This window comes from Lactuca sativa, chromosome 4 (assembly GCF_002870075.4).
Source record: "Lactuca sativa cultivar Salinas chromosome 4, Lsat_Salinas_v11, whole genome shotgun sequence".
NCBI lineage: Eukaryota > Viridiplantae > Streptophyta > Magnoliopsida > Asterales > Asteraceae > Lactuca > Lactuca sativa.
Window position 1 is genome coordinate 280504244 of NC_056626.2, and position 20602 is coordinate 280524845.

The 20602-nt window shown below is 44.1% G+C and overlaps 1 protein-coding gene across 1 annotated transcript; it reads left to right on the top strand.

Annotated features, from left to right (window-relative positions):
- Nucleotides 1-13936: 13936 nt before the first annotated feature.
- Nucleotides 13937-19544, top strand: LOC128133913 (uncharacterized). Its single transcript, XM_052771429.1, has 2 exons — nt 13937-14685; nt 19373-19544. Exons 1-2 carry the CDS (start codon nt 14001-14003, stop codon nt 19405-19407), a joined length of 720 nt encoding a protein of 239 aa, XP_052627389.1. The 5' UTR covers nt 13937-14000; the 3' UTR covers nt 19408-19544.
- The last annotated feature ends 1058 nt before the right edge of the window (nt 19545-20602 follow it).

The following is a 20602-nucleotide window of genomic DNA, read 5'->3' on the forward strand; positions in this document are numbered from 1 at the left end:
TAGGCGCATCCATTCCCTCGACGAGATGGAGACTGCACATGCCGCCTATGGATCGCATGTAGCGAGTCCAGAGCGCCATCTGGTCGAGCTTGGTGATGATCTCTGTGTTTCTGAGAAGAAGTGCGAGTTGTTAGCTTCTGAGAAAAACGTCCTTGATGAAGCCAGAGCCGCGTTGGAGGCCAAGGTTGATTCCCTCACATAGATGAACGAGGGTTTGATGATTCAGGTGGAGAGTCTTGAGCGTGATGTCGTTGATCGTGACAAGCTTGTATCGTCGCTTCAATCGGAAGTGGATGCTTCTCGTCGGGACCTGGATTGGCTAGTGCGTGTTGGTGTTGTTCGTATTGTTGATAAGCTGATTAAGTGTGACAACCCGAAATTTCCATTTGTACGAACAATATCTATTCAATAGAATCCAGTCCAGTTTCAGTGATTTTCAGACTTTTCCGAACAAGTTTGTGTACATTAGGGTTTACGTTTAAGGAGATATCAGGAGAGAGGATGCTCCTGGGTTTGTGAAACTTGAACATTCCAAGTTTCATAATTTCATAGTCCAATTTCCGGAATAAAAATATTTTCTGCCAAAATATTTAAGGACTATAAATAGATTTCTGAATTAAATTAATTCATTATTCACAATTCCAACTAGAGAAAAGCCATTTTCTCTCTGACGGATCTTCGGGTTTTCATCCCAGATTGTGAGTCTACTTTCCTAGATGTGTTTTAATACTTGTTATATGCTTAATAACATTATTTACATGTCCGAAATACAAGATCCGGGAGCTTACGGCCCAAGAACGTTCTTGGGGTGTAAACTCCAAAACAAGGCCTAAAAGCTACCTAGTCTCATTTCCATGTTAGGTATCTAGTTAGGGATTTTATGTATGAACATTAGAGGAGAGAAATCAATCAAAATTATATAGTTTTAGGAGTTTACGGCCAAGGATATGCTCTTGGGCCGTAAACCCCTTTTTCAAGGGCTAAGAGTGCCCTAAACACCCCTAAGGCTTTAAGACAATTACCCTTTAATACTTATGACTTGAATGGGGAGTAAATTACATCAAAATCATCCCTTAAAGGGAGTTTACAGCCAAGGAACATCTCTTGGGCCGTAAACTCCAAGTGAAGGCACAAAGGTGTGCCTAATGTCCCCTTTAGCCTTAAACAAAAACCTAGAAGCTATCCTTTATGTGCAAGTGACTTAAAAGAATTAAAACCAACACCCCATAGGAGTTTACGGCCGTAAACTCTAGGGGATATGGTCTTTAGGCCGTAAACTCCTCTATGGAGCATTCTAGGGCCTTAAACTACTTCAAGGATTATTCCAACAATGCTAGGCTTATTCTAGGATTAGTATAGCACCTTAAAACACCCAAAACCACCAAGTGTGGAGTTCACGGCCGTAAACTCATGGTTTTACGACCGTAAACTCCAAGGGTGGGGTTTGTTGGGTGGTGAACTCTTATACAAGGTCTTTGGAAGCTTCAAACCCTTTTGCCTTGTCCCGTATCGACTTAGATGCAACCCTTAGGACCTATAACATTTATACAGAGTGTTTTCATGTTCCTGAGTGTCCCAACTTATTTTATTAAGTTATTATTTGGCTAATTAGTTATATATATGCTTATTATATGATAACTAGGCTCGTGCGTGTAAGCAAGTCTCCGTTTGCCACCTAGCACGGTATCCGACACTACAATCCAATCAGCTCACCACAAGTGAGTTCATACCCCTTTAATCAACCTTTGAAATGATTTTAAATGCTTTAAATACTTTATGGGGGGATACAAGTTAAATACTTATAGTTATTGCTTCAATCACATGTGATTGCATTAAATCACATGTGATTAATAACCAGGAAACCAATGATTTTATCACTGTTCAAACCGTCTATCAAACTGTTTTACTTCAAAATGTTTTACAAACTCTTTTACTTTTTAAACTTATTTACAACTGTGATTCAAACAAATGTTCCTTATACTTAAACTGTTTTATCAAACTTATGCCTTCAAATTGTTTTATAGATTGACATCAAGTCGATCTTTTCTTGAAATAATATTTATGTTTCAAATGTCTTATAAAAACTTATTTATGCTTTTATATTATAAATTGCATGCCCATATATGTATAGATGTATAAATAATGTTTAAAGGGTTTAGGAAGGCCATCCGCCCTATTTCCTTTTCACGCCTTGAGATGTGGTCTGGTGGGATTTCGGGTGACCATCCGAAGGTCGTTTCAATATTAATTATATATGAATTATACATATATAGACATAAAAGTACTTCCATATTCATACGTACTAGACACACCATTAGTAAGTTACCATCGAGGTAACACAGGATCATACTATTACAAATGCTAGATCAATGAGTCAGTTCATTCATGAGTCCATATACAACTATACTATGAGAACATATACAACTATACTAGGAAGAGAACATATACAACTATACTATAAGAACATATACAACTATACTAGGAAGAGAACATATACAACTATACTAGGAGGAGAACATATACAACTATTCTAGAACGAGAAACATTACATTACATATACTAGAATATTTAAATTACTGTGATTTAAATCGGAGCATGACTTAAATGTCATGACTCGAGTTGTGGCCAGAGTCTCTTGGAGGGAGAGCGTGAGTTTGCGTATAGATCTATACTGGATTGACAATCCTACACCTTGCTGCTAGCTACAACCGGACCTGCAGGTCTGCGGGTGCCAAATGTCATTTCGTTATTACGACCATTCATTATGTCGTTGTTAGTAGTCGATAGTATGGTGCAATTTATCACATAATGCCTTAATATAAAATCCGGTTTAAGGTAGTTAGTACAGCAGTAGTTCCTATAATACAAAACTACAGTACTACAATGATTTACCCATTACATATTTTTAGTGATAACCTCACTTAAACATTAATGTACAAACTATATTTTGTTAAATGATAGTTACACTTGGAAAATTACACACTTTTACAACAAACGAGCATACAAAACAGTTAAGCCTTGGTAGAAGGCTACTTTAATAGAAAATATAGGTTTTTCTGAGAGATTCAAACTTTTACAAACACTTACATACACTTTACAACTTATACTTGTGACATGTTGAAACGTTTTTGATAACAAACACCGACACTAAAACACTTATGAACTCACCAGCTTAATGCTGATAAACTCTTTCAAAATAGCTTGTATTCTCAGGTCATCAGTAGACAGGTACCGATGCCAGCTTTTGAGAAGATGGAGCGCATTCAAGACTCATCATATTATTTTGATTCACATTATATTTTTGGTGTCTAAAACTGTACAGAACACGCTTGTATTAAAATTATATATTTAATGCAATGGATGATGTTGTTTGCTTATTTACATTTACTGTGTTGTGATACTTTACATGACGTCCTCCGCCCCAGAACGTTTCCGCCGTTCTTGGTTTTGGGGTGTGACAAATTGGTATTAGAGCATTGTTTATAGTGAATCAAGTATATCAACCCATAAAAGATATACTAAACTATAAACCCATTAGCGATTAAAGCACTCTGACCAAGAGTCTATACTTTAAAGATTAAAATATTTAATTAAGTATACTAGTCTGCATTCATACTAAAATCAGTGTCACAATGACAAGAACAAAAGTATTACGATTGTTAAATATCACAAGTGAGCTCAGGGATGTATGGTCAGTCCTGGGAATGGCATAGCCTGATCAACTATGCTGGTCCTAGGAGTGATTAGCATATGCCATAGAATGGTTGTGATATGTTAACAAGTCTAAAAACTTACCAACAATACCACAAGAAGATCAGTAGAACTTAAACTTAAAATACTATAGGTGTATTTTGTACTACTAGTTACACGTATACTATATTCTTATACCTCTCTTCTCGCGTAGATTTAAATGGCTGGATTCCATCACGGCGACCCGTACTTTCCAAATAAAGGCAATGCCGGGTGGATCGATGAAGAGCCCGAAGATGAGCATCCAATCCCTTTGGATGATCACCTCGCAGAAGGCTTTTCTGATGGATCCGACTCCGAGCCTGAAGTCAACAACCTACCGCTAGTAGGTCAAGCCCCGAACAACAACCCTCGACCAACTTTTCCAGGTCCTACTCCCTTGTGGGCAAACAACTTGAATCGTTGGAGTGATGAACAGGGTCAACCCTTACCATACTTTGGGGACCGAAGCTTTTACAACATCAGTGAAGGTGGTTCTGCTGACCGAGCTCTGCCTGTCTTTGTCCGCAGGATAGCTCGTAATGTCGAGCAAGGTCGAGCAGCCATCGACCGGGTCATGGAGATTGATGCCAACTCAGGTGTCAACACAGTCCGCATCCGCCGTCTTGAAGAAGACATGGAACAGACCCGGAGAACCAATGAAACCCTGCAGCAGCAGCTGGCTGCCTCACGAGCTGAAATCTTGGAACTTCGAGCTCGACAGAGGGCTCAAGATCGACACCTTCAAGAGGTGTTTCGTCAAGTGTCCGACCTCAGGGCTCGCCCGGGAAATTCCCATCGCCGTTAGATGATGTCTAGTACATCTCTGTCTTTTGGTTAAGGAATAGCCTTTAACATCTGTGCTCTAAGTAGCACTGTCTATAAAATATTCCTAACTTTCAGTACTCTAAGTTGGAATCTTAGAACTATCAAACTTATCTGTTTGGTATGATGTAAGACATACTGTTAGGTCGATTTTCCCTGAACTTATTACATCAGTAATACCAGTATTATTGAAATCTATCTAATCTGTGGGAAAAATCTGTACACTTGTGCTTTCCTACTAATATTTCTTATTGTGATTTCCAACACTCATTCAACTGTTGGGCTATGGTTAGTTAGTCCATGTGTCACTCTCACATTGCTTACAAATTGATTCTTATCATTTTTCTTATCTTTATAAACTTATAGCTGAAAGATGCCTCCTCGCAAATCCACCAGGAATAACCCTGCACCACCACCACCTCCTCCGCCTCCGGTCATCGATACTGCAGCCCTGAATGCTGTCGTAGCTGCAACAGTGGCAACTGCCATGGCTCAGTATCACTCTTCAGATGCCATCAGATGTGGAACCCCTATCGAATCAACTCCGGTTGAAAACCCTGTGCGCTCGAGAGAGTGCTCCTACAAGGATTTCACCAATTGCAAGCCGAAGCCTTTTTATGGCACCGGCAGAGTCATTGCCCTCTCGCAATGGTTCGAGAAGACTGAATCAGTCTTCGAAATCTGTTCATGCCCTGCTGCGAGCAAAGTCAAATATGCCGCATGCACCTTTGAGGGAAAGGCCCTAATGTGGTGGAACGGCCACGTTAAAGCTCTAACACTCGTCGTGGCTAACGACATGGGCTGGGAAACGATGAAGGACCTCATGACGGAGGAATACTGCCCGAGGGGCGAGGTCCAGAAACTGGAGCAGGAACTTTGGAACCTGACGATGAAGGGCACCAATGTGATCGCTTACACTGCCCGATTCAGCGAGCTGGTGGCCCTCTGCCCCAATATGGTTCCCACCGAGGGGAAGAAGATCGAGAGGTACATATGGGGGCTAGTGCCTCCGTATCAGGGGAATGTTCTAGCATCAAACCCCGCTACCTTCGACAGTGCCAAGCGATTAGCACAACGACTCATTGACCATGGAGTCAAAACCCCTGCAACCACAACCACCCTAGCCATCCCAGAACCCTCCAAACCCGCTGACACTAAGCAGACATTCTGGGATGAGAAGAAGAAACAGAGAACTGCCAAAAGGCAGCAAATCGTGGCAGTACATGCCGCGGTAACCCCTACTGTTGTTACTGCTCCGGGGAAGCAGTATGCTGGGAGTTTGCCTAAATGCAACAAATGCAGCTTCCACCATAACGGCCCCTGCCGTGAAATGCAGTGCTCAAACTACAACAGAAAAGGACACACCGTCCGTTTCTGTAAGTTCCCGGCACAACCTATCAACCAAGTCCCTGGCTCTGGCGCTAGCCCAACTTGCTATGGATGTGGCGAAGCAGGCCACTTTAAGAGGGACTGCCCCAAAGCGAGGAATGTTGGAGGAGCAGGGAGGGTACTAGCTATAGGCCACAGGGAAGCAGTTGCTGACCCAACCGTGGTGACTGGTACGTTCCTCCTCGATAACTCCTATGCATGCATTCTGTTCGATAGTGGAGCGGAGCGAAGCTTCGTAAACCATAAATTTTCTCGCATGCTTAATCAACCACCGCACGCACTCAAAGAACTATTCCCGGTAGAAATGGCTAATGGAAAAACTGAAAGTACGAGTAGCATATACTTAGATTGTACCCTAACTCTAGATAACCATTCATTCCCAATCGACCTCATGCAAGTCTCAATAAAAAGTTTCGACGTTATCATTGGCATGGATTGGTTAAGCCTTCATCACGCCGACATCATGTGCTACGAGAAAGCAATCCGTCTAAACCTCCCGTCAAACGAAACTCTTATAGTCTACGGCGACAAACCTGGTGCGAGTCTTCGTATTATATCAAGTATTCAAGCACAGAAGTATCTGTGTAAGGAATACCATGCATTCCTTGCTCACGTCGTCGACACGAGCCTCGAAACGAAAGAACTAAAGAACATCCCAGTAGTGAGCGAGTTTCCCGACATTTTCCCAGAAGAACTACCCGGGTTACCTCCGCAACGACAGGTCGAGTTCAGAATCTACTTAGTCCCAGGAGCTACCCCAGTAGCCAAGTCGCTCTACCGTTTAGCACCAGCTGAGATGCAGGAACTCTCTGGTCAACTTAACGAACTGCTCAGCAGGGGCTTTATAAGACCGAGTTTCTCGCCTTGGGGAGCACCGGTCTTGTTCGTTAAGAAGAAAGACGGATCATTCCGTATGTGTATTGACTACAGAGAACTCAACAAACTGACGGTCAAGAATGGTTACCCTCTGCCTCGCATAGATGATCTATTCGACCAACTGCAAGGGGCGAACTATTTTTCCAAGATTGATCTGAGATCCGGATATCACCAGTTACGAGTGCTCGAGGAGGATGTGCCGAAGACAGCCTTCCGAACTCGTTACGGGACTACGAGTTCGTGGTGATGCCATTCGGATTGACCAATGCGCCCGCAGTCTTCATGGATCTGATGAATAGAGTATGCCGACCTTACTTAGATCAGTTTGTCATCGTTTTCATTGACGACATCCTGATCTACTCCCGAAGTAAGAAAGAGCATGGTGATCACCTACGACAAGTTCTAGAGACATTACGGAAAGAGAAACTTTATGCGAAGTTCTCGAAATGTGAATTTTGGATTCGAAGAGTCGAATTCTTAGGACACGTGGTAAGCGAAGAGGGAATCCACGTGGACCCATCCAAAATTAAAGCCATTGAGAACTGGTCAGCACCTAAGACGCCTATTGAAATTCGTCAATTTCTAGGTCTCGCTGGCTACTACTGCAGGTTCATTCAGAAATTCTCCCGAATAGCGAAACCTCTTATGACCCTGACCCAGAAAGGCGTGGCCTTTGACTGGGAAGAGAAACAAGAGAGAGCGTTCCAAACGCTCAAGAGAGCCTTGTGCACCGCACCAATACTATCCCTTCCCGAAGGAATAGAAGACTTCGTAGTCTATTGCGATGCATCAAATCAAGGGCTCAGATGTGTTCTGATGCAGCGAGGTAAGGTCATCGCCTACGCCTCGAGACAGTTGAAGACACACGAGGTTAACTACACGACCCACGATCTTGAACTAGGAGCAGTAGTGTTTGCTCTGAAGATCTAGAGACATTACTTGTACGGAACGAAAAGCACTATCTTTACCGACCACAAGAGTTTACAACACATTTTCGATCAGAAGGAGCTCAACATGAGATAATGACGGTGGGTCGAGCTTCTCAGTGACTACGAATGCGATATTCGTTATCATCCGGGTAAAGCCAACGTAGTAGCAGACGCCCTAAGTCGGAAGGAATATTCTGGTCGCAAAGTCAAGTCCTTGTCAATAACCATCCATTCACACTTGTCTAAGCAAATTCAGGCGGCTCAACTTGAAGCCATGAAACCTGAAAATGTGACGAGTGAATCCCTTAGAGGAATGGACAAGAATTTAGAAGCCAAGGGTGACGGAGCCTTATATTTCATGAACCGGATCTGGACACCGAAACAATGTGGTTTCCGAGACTTGGTCATGACCGAGGCGCACAACACTCGGTATTCCGTCCACCCAGGTTCAGATAAGATGTATCTGGATCTTAAAAAGCTATACTGGTGGCCTAACATGAAAGCAGAGATTGCTACCTTCGTAAGTAAATGCCTTACTTGCGCAAAGGTTAAGGTCGAGTACCAGAAGCCCTCTAGTTTATTGCAACAACCAGAGATCCCGGAATGGAAGTGGGAGCGGATCACTATGGATTTCATAACCAAGTTGCCCAAGACAACGGGTGGACTTGACACCATATGGGTCATCGTTGATAGATTGACCAAGTCTGCACACTTCCTGCCTATCAAAGAAACTGACAAGATGGAGAAACTTACGAGAACATACATTAGGGAAATCGTACGGCTACATGGTGTACCTATGTCCATTATCTCCGATCGAGATAGTAGGTTCACCTCAAGATTTTGGCAATCACTACAACATTCCTTGGGAACAAGGTTGGACATGAGCACAGCCTACCATCCACAGATCGACGGACAGAGTGAGAGGACCATCCAAACACTGGAAGATATGTTGCGAGCCTGCGTGATTGACTTTGGGAAGGCATGGGATACTCATTTACCCCTTGTCGAGTTTTCCTATAATAACAGTTATCACACGAGCATCAAGGCTGCTCCATTTGAATCTCTCTACGGCCGAAAGTGCAGATCCCCTCTGTGCTGGGCTGAGGTGGGTGATATCCAATTAGCCAGGGGGCAAGCTTCCGACAGTACTCTCACCGGTCCGGAGATCATTCGGGAAACAACAGAGAAAATCGTTCAGATCCGTGAACGATTGAAAGCCTCTAGAGACCGACAGAAGAGCTACGCTGATAAACGAAGAAAACCTTTGGAATTTCAGGTGGGAGACCGAGTCCTTCTCAAAGTCTCACCCTGGAAGGGCTTGATACGCTTCGGCAAGCGTGGGAAGCTTAATCCGAGGTACATAGGGCCTTTCGAGATTCTTGCAAGAGCCGGCCCCGTAGCTTACAAACTCTACCTACCCGACGCACTTCGTAACGTACATTCTACATTCCACGTATCTAACTTGAAAAAGTGTCTGTCCGACGAGACTCTTGTAATCCCACTCGACGAGATCGAGATCAACGAGAGCCTCAACTTCGTGGAAGAACCTGTAGAGATCATGGACCGTGAGGTCAAGCAGACAAAGCAAAGCCGTATCCCAATCATGAAGGTTCGCTGGAACGCCAAGCGAGGACCGGAATTCACTTGGGAACGTGAGGATCAGATGAAACTGAAATACCCTCATCTTTTCGCTTAATTGTGTGTAACTTCTTATTTGCTTAAATTCTAATTTCGGGACGAAATTCCTTCTAACGGGGGGATGATTTGACAACCCGAAATTTCCATTTGTACGAACAATATCTATTCAATAGAAGCCAGTCCAATTTCAGTGATTTTCAGACTTTTCCGAACAAGTTTGTGTACATTAGGGTTTACGTTTAAGCAGATATCAGGAGAGTGGATGCTCCTGGGTTTGTGAAACTTGAACATTCCAAGTTTCATAATGTCATAGTCCAATTTCCGGAATAAAAATATTTTATGCCAAAATATTTAAGGACTATAAATAGATTTCTGAATTAAATTAATTCATTATTCACAATTCCAACTAGAGAAAAGCCATTTTCTCTCTGACGGATCTTCGGGTTTTCATCCCAGATTGTGAGTCTACTTTCCTAGATGTGTTTTAATACTTGTTATATGCTTAATAACATTATTTACATGTCCAAAATACAAGATCCGGGAGCTTACGGCCCAAGAACGTTCTTGGGGTGTAAACTCCAAAACAAGGCCTAAAAGCTACCTAGTCTCATTTCCATGTTAGGTATCTAGTTAGGGACTTTATGTATGAACATTAGAGGCTAGAAATCAATCAAAATCATATAGTTTTAGGAGTTTACGGCCAAGGATATGCTCTTGGGCCATAAACCCCTTTTTCAAGGGCTAAGAGTGCCCTAAACACCCCTAAGGCTTTAAGACAATTACCCTTTAATACTTATGACTTGAATGGGGAGTAAATTACATCAAAATCATCCCTTAAAGGGAGTTTACGGCCAAAGAACATCTCTTGGGCCGTAAACTCCAAGTGAAGGCACAAAGGTGTGCCTAATGTCCCCTTTAGCCTTAAACAAAAACCTAGAAGCTATCCTTTATGTGCAAGTGACTTAAAAGAATTAAAACCAACACCCCATAGGAGTTTACGGCCGTAAACTCTAGGGGATATGGTCTTTAGGCTGTAAACTCCTCTATGGAGCATTCTAGGGCCTTAAACTACTTCAAGGATTATTCCAACAATGCTAGGCTTATTCTAGGATTAGTATAGCACCTTAAAACACCCAAAACCACCAAGTGTGGAGTTCACGGCCGTAAACTCATGGTTTTACGACCGTAAACTCCAAGGGTGGGGTTTGTTGGGTGGTGAACTCTTATACAAGGTCTTTGGAAGCTTCAAACCCTTTTGCCTTGTCCCGTATCGACTTAGATGCAACCCTTAGGACCTATAACATTTATACATAGTGTTTTCATGTTCCTGAGTGTCCCAACTTATTTTATTAAGTTATTATTTGGCTAATTAGTTATATATATATATATATATATATATATATATATATATATATATATATATATGCTTATTATATGATAACTAGGCTCGTGCGTGTAAGCAAGTCTCCGTTTGCCACCTAGCACGGTATCCGACACTACAATCCAATCAGCTCACCACAAGTGAGTTCATACCCCTTTAATCAACCTTTGAAATGATTTTAAATGCTTTAAATACTTTATGGGGGATACAAGTTAAATACTTATAGTTATTGCTTCAATCACATGTGATTGTATTAAATCACATGTGATTAATAACCAGGAAACCAATGATTTTATCACTGTTCAAACCGTCTATCAAACTGTTTTACTTCAAAATGTTTTACAAACTCTTTTACTTTTTAAACTTATTTACAACTGTGATTCAAACAAATGTTCCTTATACTTAAACTGTTTTATCAAACTTATGCCTTCAAATTGTTTTATAGATTGACATCAAGTCGATCTTTTCTTGAAATAATATTTATGTTTCAAATGTCTTATAAAAACTTATTTATGCTTTTATATTATAAATTGCATGCCCATATATGTATAGATGTATAAATAATGTTTAAAGGGCTTAGGAAGGCCATCCGCCCTATTTCCTTTTCACGCCTTGAGATGTGGTCTGGTGGGATTTCGGGTGACCATCCGAAGGTCGTTTCAATATTAATTATATATCAATTATACATATATAGACATAAAAGTACTTCCATATTCATACGTACTAGACACACCATTAGTAAGTTACCATCGGGGTAACACAGGATCATACTATTACAAATGCTAGATCAATGAGTCAGTTCATTCATGAGTCCATATACAACTATACTATGAGAACATATACAACTATACTAGGAAGAGAACATATACAACTATACTATAAGAACATATACAACTATACTAGGAAGAGAACATATACAACTATACTAGGAGGAGAACATATACAACTATTCTAGAACGAGAAACATTACAATACATATACTAGAATATTTAAATTACTGTGATTTAAATCGGAGCATGACTTAAATGTCATGACTCGAGTTGTGGCCAGAGTCTCTTGGAGGGAGAGCGTGAGTTTGCGTATAGATCTATACTGGATTGACAATCCTACACCTTGCTGCTAGCTACAGCCGGACCTGCAGGTCTGCGGGTGCCAAATGTCATTTCGTTATTACGACCATTCATTATGTCGTTGTTAGTGTAACAGCCCGGAATCTCAGGTATTATTAAAATTATGTTTTTGGGGTGATTTAAGAGGGGACTCGGCGAGTTGGAGCCTAGACTCGCCGAGTAGGATCGCAGACTTGGTCGCGGGATCGCGACGGGACTCGACGAGTCCAGGTATGGACTCGGCGAGTCGACGCTGTTCAGTAGAAACCCTAACCGTTCAGTTTGAATCGTATATAACGCCTCTTAGGCCGTCATTTTCAGTCTTTTGGTCGATTGAGAAGAACCCTAATCGCTGTGGACGTCTAGAGCAGGAGAGAAAGCTTTTGGAACTTGGAAGAATTGGTTAGACAAGAAGAAGAAGAAATTGGTCAAAGGAATATCAAGGAGGATCGAGTCCTGAGGTTTGGGGGACACAGAGAGAACGTTCTCAGGTAATACTCGGATCAATTATGTTAGTTAATGTGCCTATGAACCTAGGGTTTATGAAAAACCCATTTAGTGATTAGATGGGTTATTATGTTATTACCCAGATGTTATACCCACAGTAAAGAGATGTTTAGACGTCCAGAGGGTCCCATGGTTGTATATCTTGGGACCATACGTAATTCAGGAAGCAGTTACTCGTCTGCATGGCATGGACTCGCCGAGTTGTTCTTCAGACTCGGCGAGTAGCTTGAAGATTTACTGGGACTCGCCGAGTTGTTCTTCAGACTCGGCGAGTGGAGTCGGGGTGGCCCCGCGATTCTTCCAGGAGTAACTCGTCGGGTCGATGAGGGTACTCGACGAGTAGATAAGGAATCTCAGAAAGTTGGAAGACGTCTAGACTCGCCGAGTCGCCATGGTACTCGCCGAGTCCGGTTGAGCTGACCGTTGACCGTTGACCAGAGTTGACCTAAGTCTGACTTCTTAGGGATAGTCACACTTAGAAGAGATAAGTATTAATGAGTTACGTAATGTTATAGGGAGGTTGTAGCTCGTCGGTTGTGCACGAGTCATTTCAGGAGTTGCTAGCTTTCAGCATATACGAGGTGAGTCTTCTCACTATACTGTACCCGGAAGGGTTTGACTGTGTGACCGGAAGGTCGAATATGTTATGTGATATGTATGCTATATGTGGTAAGTTAATTGTTATATGTGCTATGTATGATTTATGGGCCGGAAGGCGATTATGTTATGGGCCGGAAGGCGTTGTATTGAGGACCGGAAGGTCAGGGCCTGGAAAGGCGTATGTGTGTAAGTGTATATTGGGGAACTCACTAAGCATTTATGCTTACAGTTGTTGTGTATGTATTTCAGGTACTAGCGAGGACCGTGGGAAGGCGCCGGCATGATCGATACACACTGAAGATTGTTTTATGATCTTGGGAGTTTGAATAATTGTATTGACCGAATAATTAAACTATTTATGCCTTGTTTTTAATGGAAACAATTATGTTTTAAAAATGAAAAATTTGTTTGAAAAATTTGAGTTGTTACAATTGGTATTACCGAGTATAATCATACTCGTCACGCAACCCTACTCAGTCCCAGATATCCAGAGATTCTTACTTGGGCCTCCCACTGACCCGGTGTCCTCGGTAGTACGGGCCCAATACTACCGACCACACCGCATCAATGTTCATCCCAAGTCCTCCTCCCCAAACTCCAGATAGTGAGTACTCTACTTCTGATACGCTCTATCTACCCGCATACTAGCAAAGCATCTCATATAGGCAACTTCCCTAGACTAAGGCATCACAAATCAGGCCACTCTAGTCCTATCATGAATACCTAGTCTTCTAGCATGCATAACAATTCATATCATATAATATTGTAAGGTATTTTGGGGATCTTTACCGTTCGGGCGCTGACTGATCGTACACACTGCTTCTTTCTTGCTTACCACAAAACCATTTACAAAAGTTATGCCTTTATTTGAAAAGCTTCCTCAAATCCTCGGTTTGAGTTCAGATACCCCCCTAAGGTGCACCCGAATCCCTCAAACCAAGGCTCTGGTGGAAGTTCGTGACGGCGAACTTCACTTTAGCAGAGACTGCGGCAGTGACATGGGAGGGGTTCACTACCATGTTCAGGGATGAGTACGTTCCCCCGGTGGAGCGGGAACGATTGGTTCAGGAGTTCTTAACCCTCAAGCAGGGTACTGATTCGGTGGCGGCGATCACGCGGAAGTTCCATGAGAGGGCGATGTTTTGCCCCGAGCTAGTGGCCACAGAGCAGGCTCGGATGAGCCGGTACTTAGGTGTTCTGAGGAGGGAGATCCGGGAGTTTGTGTCAAACTCCACTTACCATACTTTTACTGAGCTTCAGGCGAATGCCAGGAAGCGTGAGATCGAGTTAGAGACTCAGGCCAGGGAGGAGGCCGGGTCTCAGCAGGCAGACCGGCGACCGGCTCAGTCTCAGCCGGCAGCCAAGCGGATCAAGTCCGCCGATTCGAGGACGGGAGGTTCGAAGAACCGCACTTGCGTAAAGTGCGGTAAGGGTCACGATGGGGCGTGTCGAGCCGGTGCTTGCTACAAGTGTGGCAAGGAGGGACACATTGCCAGGGAGTGTCCCAAGGGATTTACAGTTTGCTTTCATTGCAACCAGACCGGCCATCGGAAGGCCGAGTGCCCTCAGCTTCGTCAGGGATCTGCACCTGTTGCCAGGACTACTGAGACTCGACCGGTGAAGGTCGAGGCCCCGAGGGCTCGTGGGAGAGCCTTTCAGCTGACTGCGGAGGAGGTCCGCGCTGCGCCCGATGTTGTGGCAGGTATGTTGTAATTCATGTATTTATTTTAATGTCAAGATGTTATGCTTATGTTATTATATGCGTAGGTACTTTCCTTGTGAACTCTGTGCCTGCCTTAGTGTTATTTGACTCGGGTGCGAGTAGGTCCTTTGTGTCCTTAGCCTTTAGTCAGCATATCGGCGTTAGTCGTGAGTCGTTGAGTCGACCTTTGAGAGTTTCTATAGCTGACGAGAAGGTGATTTGTGCTACGGAGGTTCTTCGGGGATGTGTACTAGAGATTTTCGGGATTGGATTCCCAATTGATCTGATTCCTATCGTGATGGGGGATGTCTGTGTCATCGTGGGCATGGACTGGCTGAGCCGGTTCGGCGCTGTCATCGACTGTGAGCGTCAGTTGGTGACTATACGAGACCCTAGAGGGGGAGTTCTTTCGGTGTACGGCGAGGGTACCCGTTCGGGATCAGCTTTTTGTTCGGCCGCTAGGGCGAGGCAGTGTCTACGGCAGGGCTGTAAAGGTTTTGTGGCGTATGTGATGGATACGCGGGAGGTTTCCGAGAAACCGAAGTCAGTTGAGGAAGTTCCGGTGGTGCGCGAATTTTCAGATGTCTTTCCCGAGGAGTTGCCGGGAGTACCGCCTGTGAGGCAAGTAGAGTTTAGTATTGATCTGGTTCCGGGGGCAGCACCTATTGCTAAAGTGCCCTATCGTCTTGCACCTCCAGAGATGCAAGAGTTGTCCTCGCAACTCCAGGAGTTGCTGGGGAAGGGATTCATTCGGCCGAGCAGCTCGCCATGGGGAGCACCTATTCTGTTCGTCAAAAAGAAGGATGGTTCACACCGGATGTGCATTGATTACCGGGAGTTGAACAAGCTAACGGTCAAGAACCGTTACCCGTTGCCGAGGATCGATGATTTATTCGATCAGTTGCAGGGAGTATCTTGGTTTTCCAAGATCGATCTGAGGTCAGGTTACCATCAGGTGAGAGTGCGGGATGAAGACGTCCAGAAGACAGCGTTTAGGACGCGATATGGGCATTATGAGATTGTGGTGATGCCTTTTGGACTCACCAATGCCCCGGCTGTGTTCATGGATCTCATGAACAGGGTATGCAGGCCGATGTTGGATCGGTCGGTGATCGTATTTATCGACGACATTCTGGTGTATTCGAGATCGAGAGAGCAGCATGAGGAGCATTTGAGGGAGGTCCTTGAGGTATTGAGGTCGGAGAAACTTTATGCAAAGTTCTCCAAATGTGAATTCTGGTTGCGGGAGGTCCAGTTTCTAGGACATGTGGTTAATCAGAAAGGGATATTGGTCGATCCGGCCAAGGTTGAGGCGGTGATGAGTTGGGAGGTGCCGAAGTCACCCTCTGAGATCATAAGTTTCCTTGGGTTGGCAGGGTATTATCGGAGATTTATCAAGGATTTCTCCAAGATCGCTGTGCCACTCACCAGATTGACCCGGAAGGGTGTTACGTTCTCATGGGGGCCCGAGCAGCAGACCTCCTTTGAGACACTTCGCCAAAGATTGTGCGAAGCCCCGATATTAGCTCTTCCAGAAGGGATGGAAGATTTTGTGGTATATTGCGACGCATCGATTTCGGGATTGGGTGCAGTGTTGATGCAGAGGGGTCATGTGATAGCTTATGCGTCGAGGCAGCTGAAGCCTCATGAGGCGAGATATCCCACGCATGATTTAGAGTTGGGGGCAGTAGTGTTCGCTCTCAAGATTTGGCGTCACTACTTGTATGGGGTTCGATGTACGATATACACGGACCATAAGAGTTTGAAGTATTTGATGGATCAACCCAACCTAAATATGCGTCAGAGGAGGTGGTTGGATGTGGTCAAGGATTATGATTGTGAGATCCTGTACCACCCAGGCAAGGCTAATATGGTAGCCGATGCATTGAGCCGCAGGGCGGAGAGCACTCCATCGCGAGATGTGTGCTTGAGATTGACCGTGATGACTCCTGTATTGGATGATATTCGTAGGGCACAGGCTGAGGCTGTGCGACCAGAAATGCAGAAGAAAGAGCGGGTTGTGGGGTTAATCTCAGAGTTTGTCAAGGATAGTCGAGGCCTTATGACGTTTCAGGGTCGGATTTGGGTGCCGTTTGTGGGCGGTACGCGTATTACGTTGATGGAAGAGGCTCATAAATCGAAATTCTCGATCCATCCCGGTGCTACAAAGATGTATTTGGATTTAAGGAAGGAATATTGGTGGCCCTGTATGAAGAGGGACGTGGCATGGTTCGTTGAGAGGTGCTTGACCTGCCGTAGGGTTAAAGCTGAGCACCAGAGACCGCATGGCAAGTTACAGCCATTGGAGATCCCCGAGTGGAAGTGGGAACAGATCACTATGGATTTTATCACCAAATTGCCAAGGACTGCTAGGGGAGTAGACGCAATTTGGGTGATTGTGGATAGGTTGACGAAGAGTGCACACTTCCTTGCCATCAGTGAGAGTTCTTCAGCGGAAAAGTTAGCGGAGATATACGTGAAAGAGGTGGTATCTCGGCACGGAGTGCCGATCTTGATTGTGTCAGACCGCGATGTGCGCTTCACTTCCAGGTTCTGGAAGAAATTCCATGAGGAGCTGGGTACTAAGTTGCATTTTAGTACCGCATACCATCCCCAGACAGACGGTCAGAGCGAGCGGACAATTCAGACACTGGAGGACATGCTCCGAGCGTGTGTGTTAGACTTCGGGGGTAGTTGGGATGCGTATTTACCATTGGCGGAGTTTTCCTATAACAACAGCCATCATTCGAGCATTGGTATGCCGCCTTTCGAGCTGTTGTATGGTAGGAGGTGTCGGACTCCCATTTGCTGGGGAGAGGTGGGACAGAGAGTGATGGGCAGCACGGAGATCATACTCCAGACGACAGAGCAGATTCAACAAGTGAGACAAAGATTATTGACTGCCCAGAGCCGACAGAAGAGTTATGCAGACAGGCGCCGATCCGAGCTTGAATTTCAAGTCGGCGACTTCGTTCTCCTGAAGGTCTCTCCTTGGAAAGGAGTGATTCGATTCAGGAAGAGGGGCAAATTGGGGCCCCGGTATATTGGGCCATTTCGTGTGGTTGCAAGGGTAGGCCGGGTAGCCTATCGGTTGGAGTTGCCAGCGGAGTTGGGTCAGATCCATGACACTTTTCATGTATCGCAGTTGAGGAAGTGCATAGCCGATGAGTCGGCAGTGGTTCCATTGGAGGATATTCAGGTGGATGCGAGCCTGAATTACGCGGAGAGACCAGTGGCGATCAGGGATCGGAAGATCAAGGTTCTGAGGAACAAGGAAGTACCTCTGGTGTTGGTTCAATGGCAACACCGTAAGGGATCAGAAATGACTTGGGAACCGGAGCGCGAAATGCGGGAGCAGCATCCGGAACTATTTGCAGAGTGAGACTTCGAGGGCGAAGTCTAATCCAAGTGGGGGAGAGTTGTAACAGCCCGGAATCTCAGGTATTATTAAAATTATGTTTTTGGGGTGATTTAAGAGGGGACTCGGCGAGTTGGAGCCTAGACTCGCCGAGTAGGATCGCAGACTTGGTCGCGGGATCGCGACGGGACTCGACGAGTCCAGGTATGGACTCGGCGAGTCGACGCTGTTCAGCAGAAACCCTAACCGTTCAGTTTGAATCGTATATAACGCCTCTTAGGCCGTCATTTTCAGTCTTTTGGTCGATTGAGAAGAACCCTAATCGCTGTGGACGTCTAGAGCAGGAGAGAAAGCTTTTGGAACTTGGAAGAATTGGTTAGACAAGAAGAAGAAGAAATTGGTCAAAGGAATATCAAGGAGGATCGAGTCCTGAGGTTTGGGGGACACAGAGAGAACGTTCTCAGGTAATACTCGGATCAATTATGTTAGTTAATGTGCCTATGAACCTAGGGTTTATGAAAAACCCATTTAGTGATTAGATGGGTTATTATGTTATTACCCAGATGTTATACCCACAGTAAAGAGATGTTTAGACGTCCAGAGGGTCCCATGGTTGTATATCTTGGGACCATACGTAATTCAGGAAGCAGTTACTCGTCTGCATGGCATGGACTCGCCGAGTTGTTCTTCAGACTCGGCGAGTAGCTTGAAGATTTACTGGGACTCGCCGAGTTGTTCTTCAGACTCGGCGAGTGGAGTCGGGGTGGCCCCGCGATTCTTCCAGGAGTAACTCGTCGGGTCGATGAGGGTACTCGACGAGTAGATAAGGAATCTCAGAAAGTTGGAAGACGTCTAGACTCGCCGAGTCGCCATGGTACTCGCCGAGTCCGGTTGAGCTGACCGTTGACCGTTGACCAGAGTTGACCTAAGTCTGACTTCTTAGGGATAGTCACACTTAGAAGAGATAAGTATTAATGAGTTACGTAATGTTATAGGGAGGTTGTAGCTCGTCGGTTGTGCACGAGTCATTTCAGGAGTTGCTAGCTTTCAGCATATACGAGGTGAGTCTTCTCACTATACTGTACCCGGAAGGGTTTGACTGTGTGACCGGAAGGTCGAATATGTTATGTGATATGTATGCTATATGTGGTAAGTTAATTGTTATATGTGCTATGTATGATTTATGGGCCGGAAGGCGATTATGTTATGGGCCGGAAGGCGTTGTATTGAGGACCGGAAGGTCAGGGCCTGGAAAGGCGTATGTGTGTAAGTGTATATTGGGGAACTCACTAAGCATTTATGCTTACAGTTGTTGTGTATGTATTTCAGGTACTAGCGAGGACCGTGGGAAGGCGCCGGCATGATCGATACACACTGAAGATTGTTTTATGATCTTGGGAGTTTGAATAATTGTATTGACCGAATAATTAAACTATTTATGCCTTGTTTTTAATGGAAACAATTATGTTTTAAAAATGAAAAATTTGTTTGAAAAATTTGAGTTGTTACAGTTAGTAGTCGATAGTATGGTGCAATTTATCACATAATGCCTTAATATAAAATCCGGTTTAAGGTAGTTAGTACAGCAGTAGTTCCTATAATACAAAACTACAGTACTACAATGATTTACCCATTACATATTTTTAGTGATAACCTCACTTAAACATTAATGTACAAACTATATTTTGTTAAATGATAGTTACACTTGGAAAATTACACACTTTTACAACAAACGAGCATACAAAACAGTTAAGCCTTGGTAGAAGGCTACTTTAATAGAAAATATAGGTTTTTCTGAGAGATTCAAACTTTTACAAACACTTACATACACTTTACAACTTATACTTGTGACATGTTGAAACATTTTTGATAACAAACACCGACACTAAAACACTTATGAACTCACCAGCTTAATGCTGATAAACTCTTTCAAAATAACTTGTATTCTCAGGTCATCAGTAGACAGGTACCGATGCCAGCTTTTGAGAAGATGGAGCGCATTCAAGACTCATCATATTATTTTGATTCACATTATATTTTTGGTGTCTAAAACTGTACAGAACACGCTTGTATTAAAATTATATATTTAATGCAATGGATGATGTTGTTTGCTTATTTACATTTACTGTGTTGTGATACTTTACATGACGTCCTCCGCCCCAGAACGTTTCCGCCGTTCTTGGTTTTCGGGTGTGACATTGAGCATCCCGATTTTACCAATGCCATAAGCCTTATCTGTCACGCTGCATTTGTGGCTGGGGTTGAGTCTCTTCAGAAGACTTCTATTTGCGGTGGTGGTGTGGCTGCTAGTGCTTCTTTGGCTGGTCCTGCGGTTAGTGTAAACGACGCTCTTTTGTCTTTTGCCAGTATGGATTATGCATCTTTGTTGGGTTTGGGGGAGTTAGGTATTGAGGGTCTTCGAGAGCTGTGTTCCTTGGGTGGTTCTGAGAGTACCCCAGAAAGTGTGGTGGGTCAAGAGATTGTGCCGGTAGGCGGGGTTGGTGCGGGGGAAAACTCTAAGGATAGCGAGGCTGGCGGTGAAGGTGATTGTGGAATTGG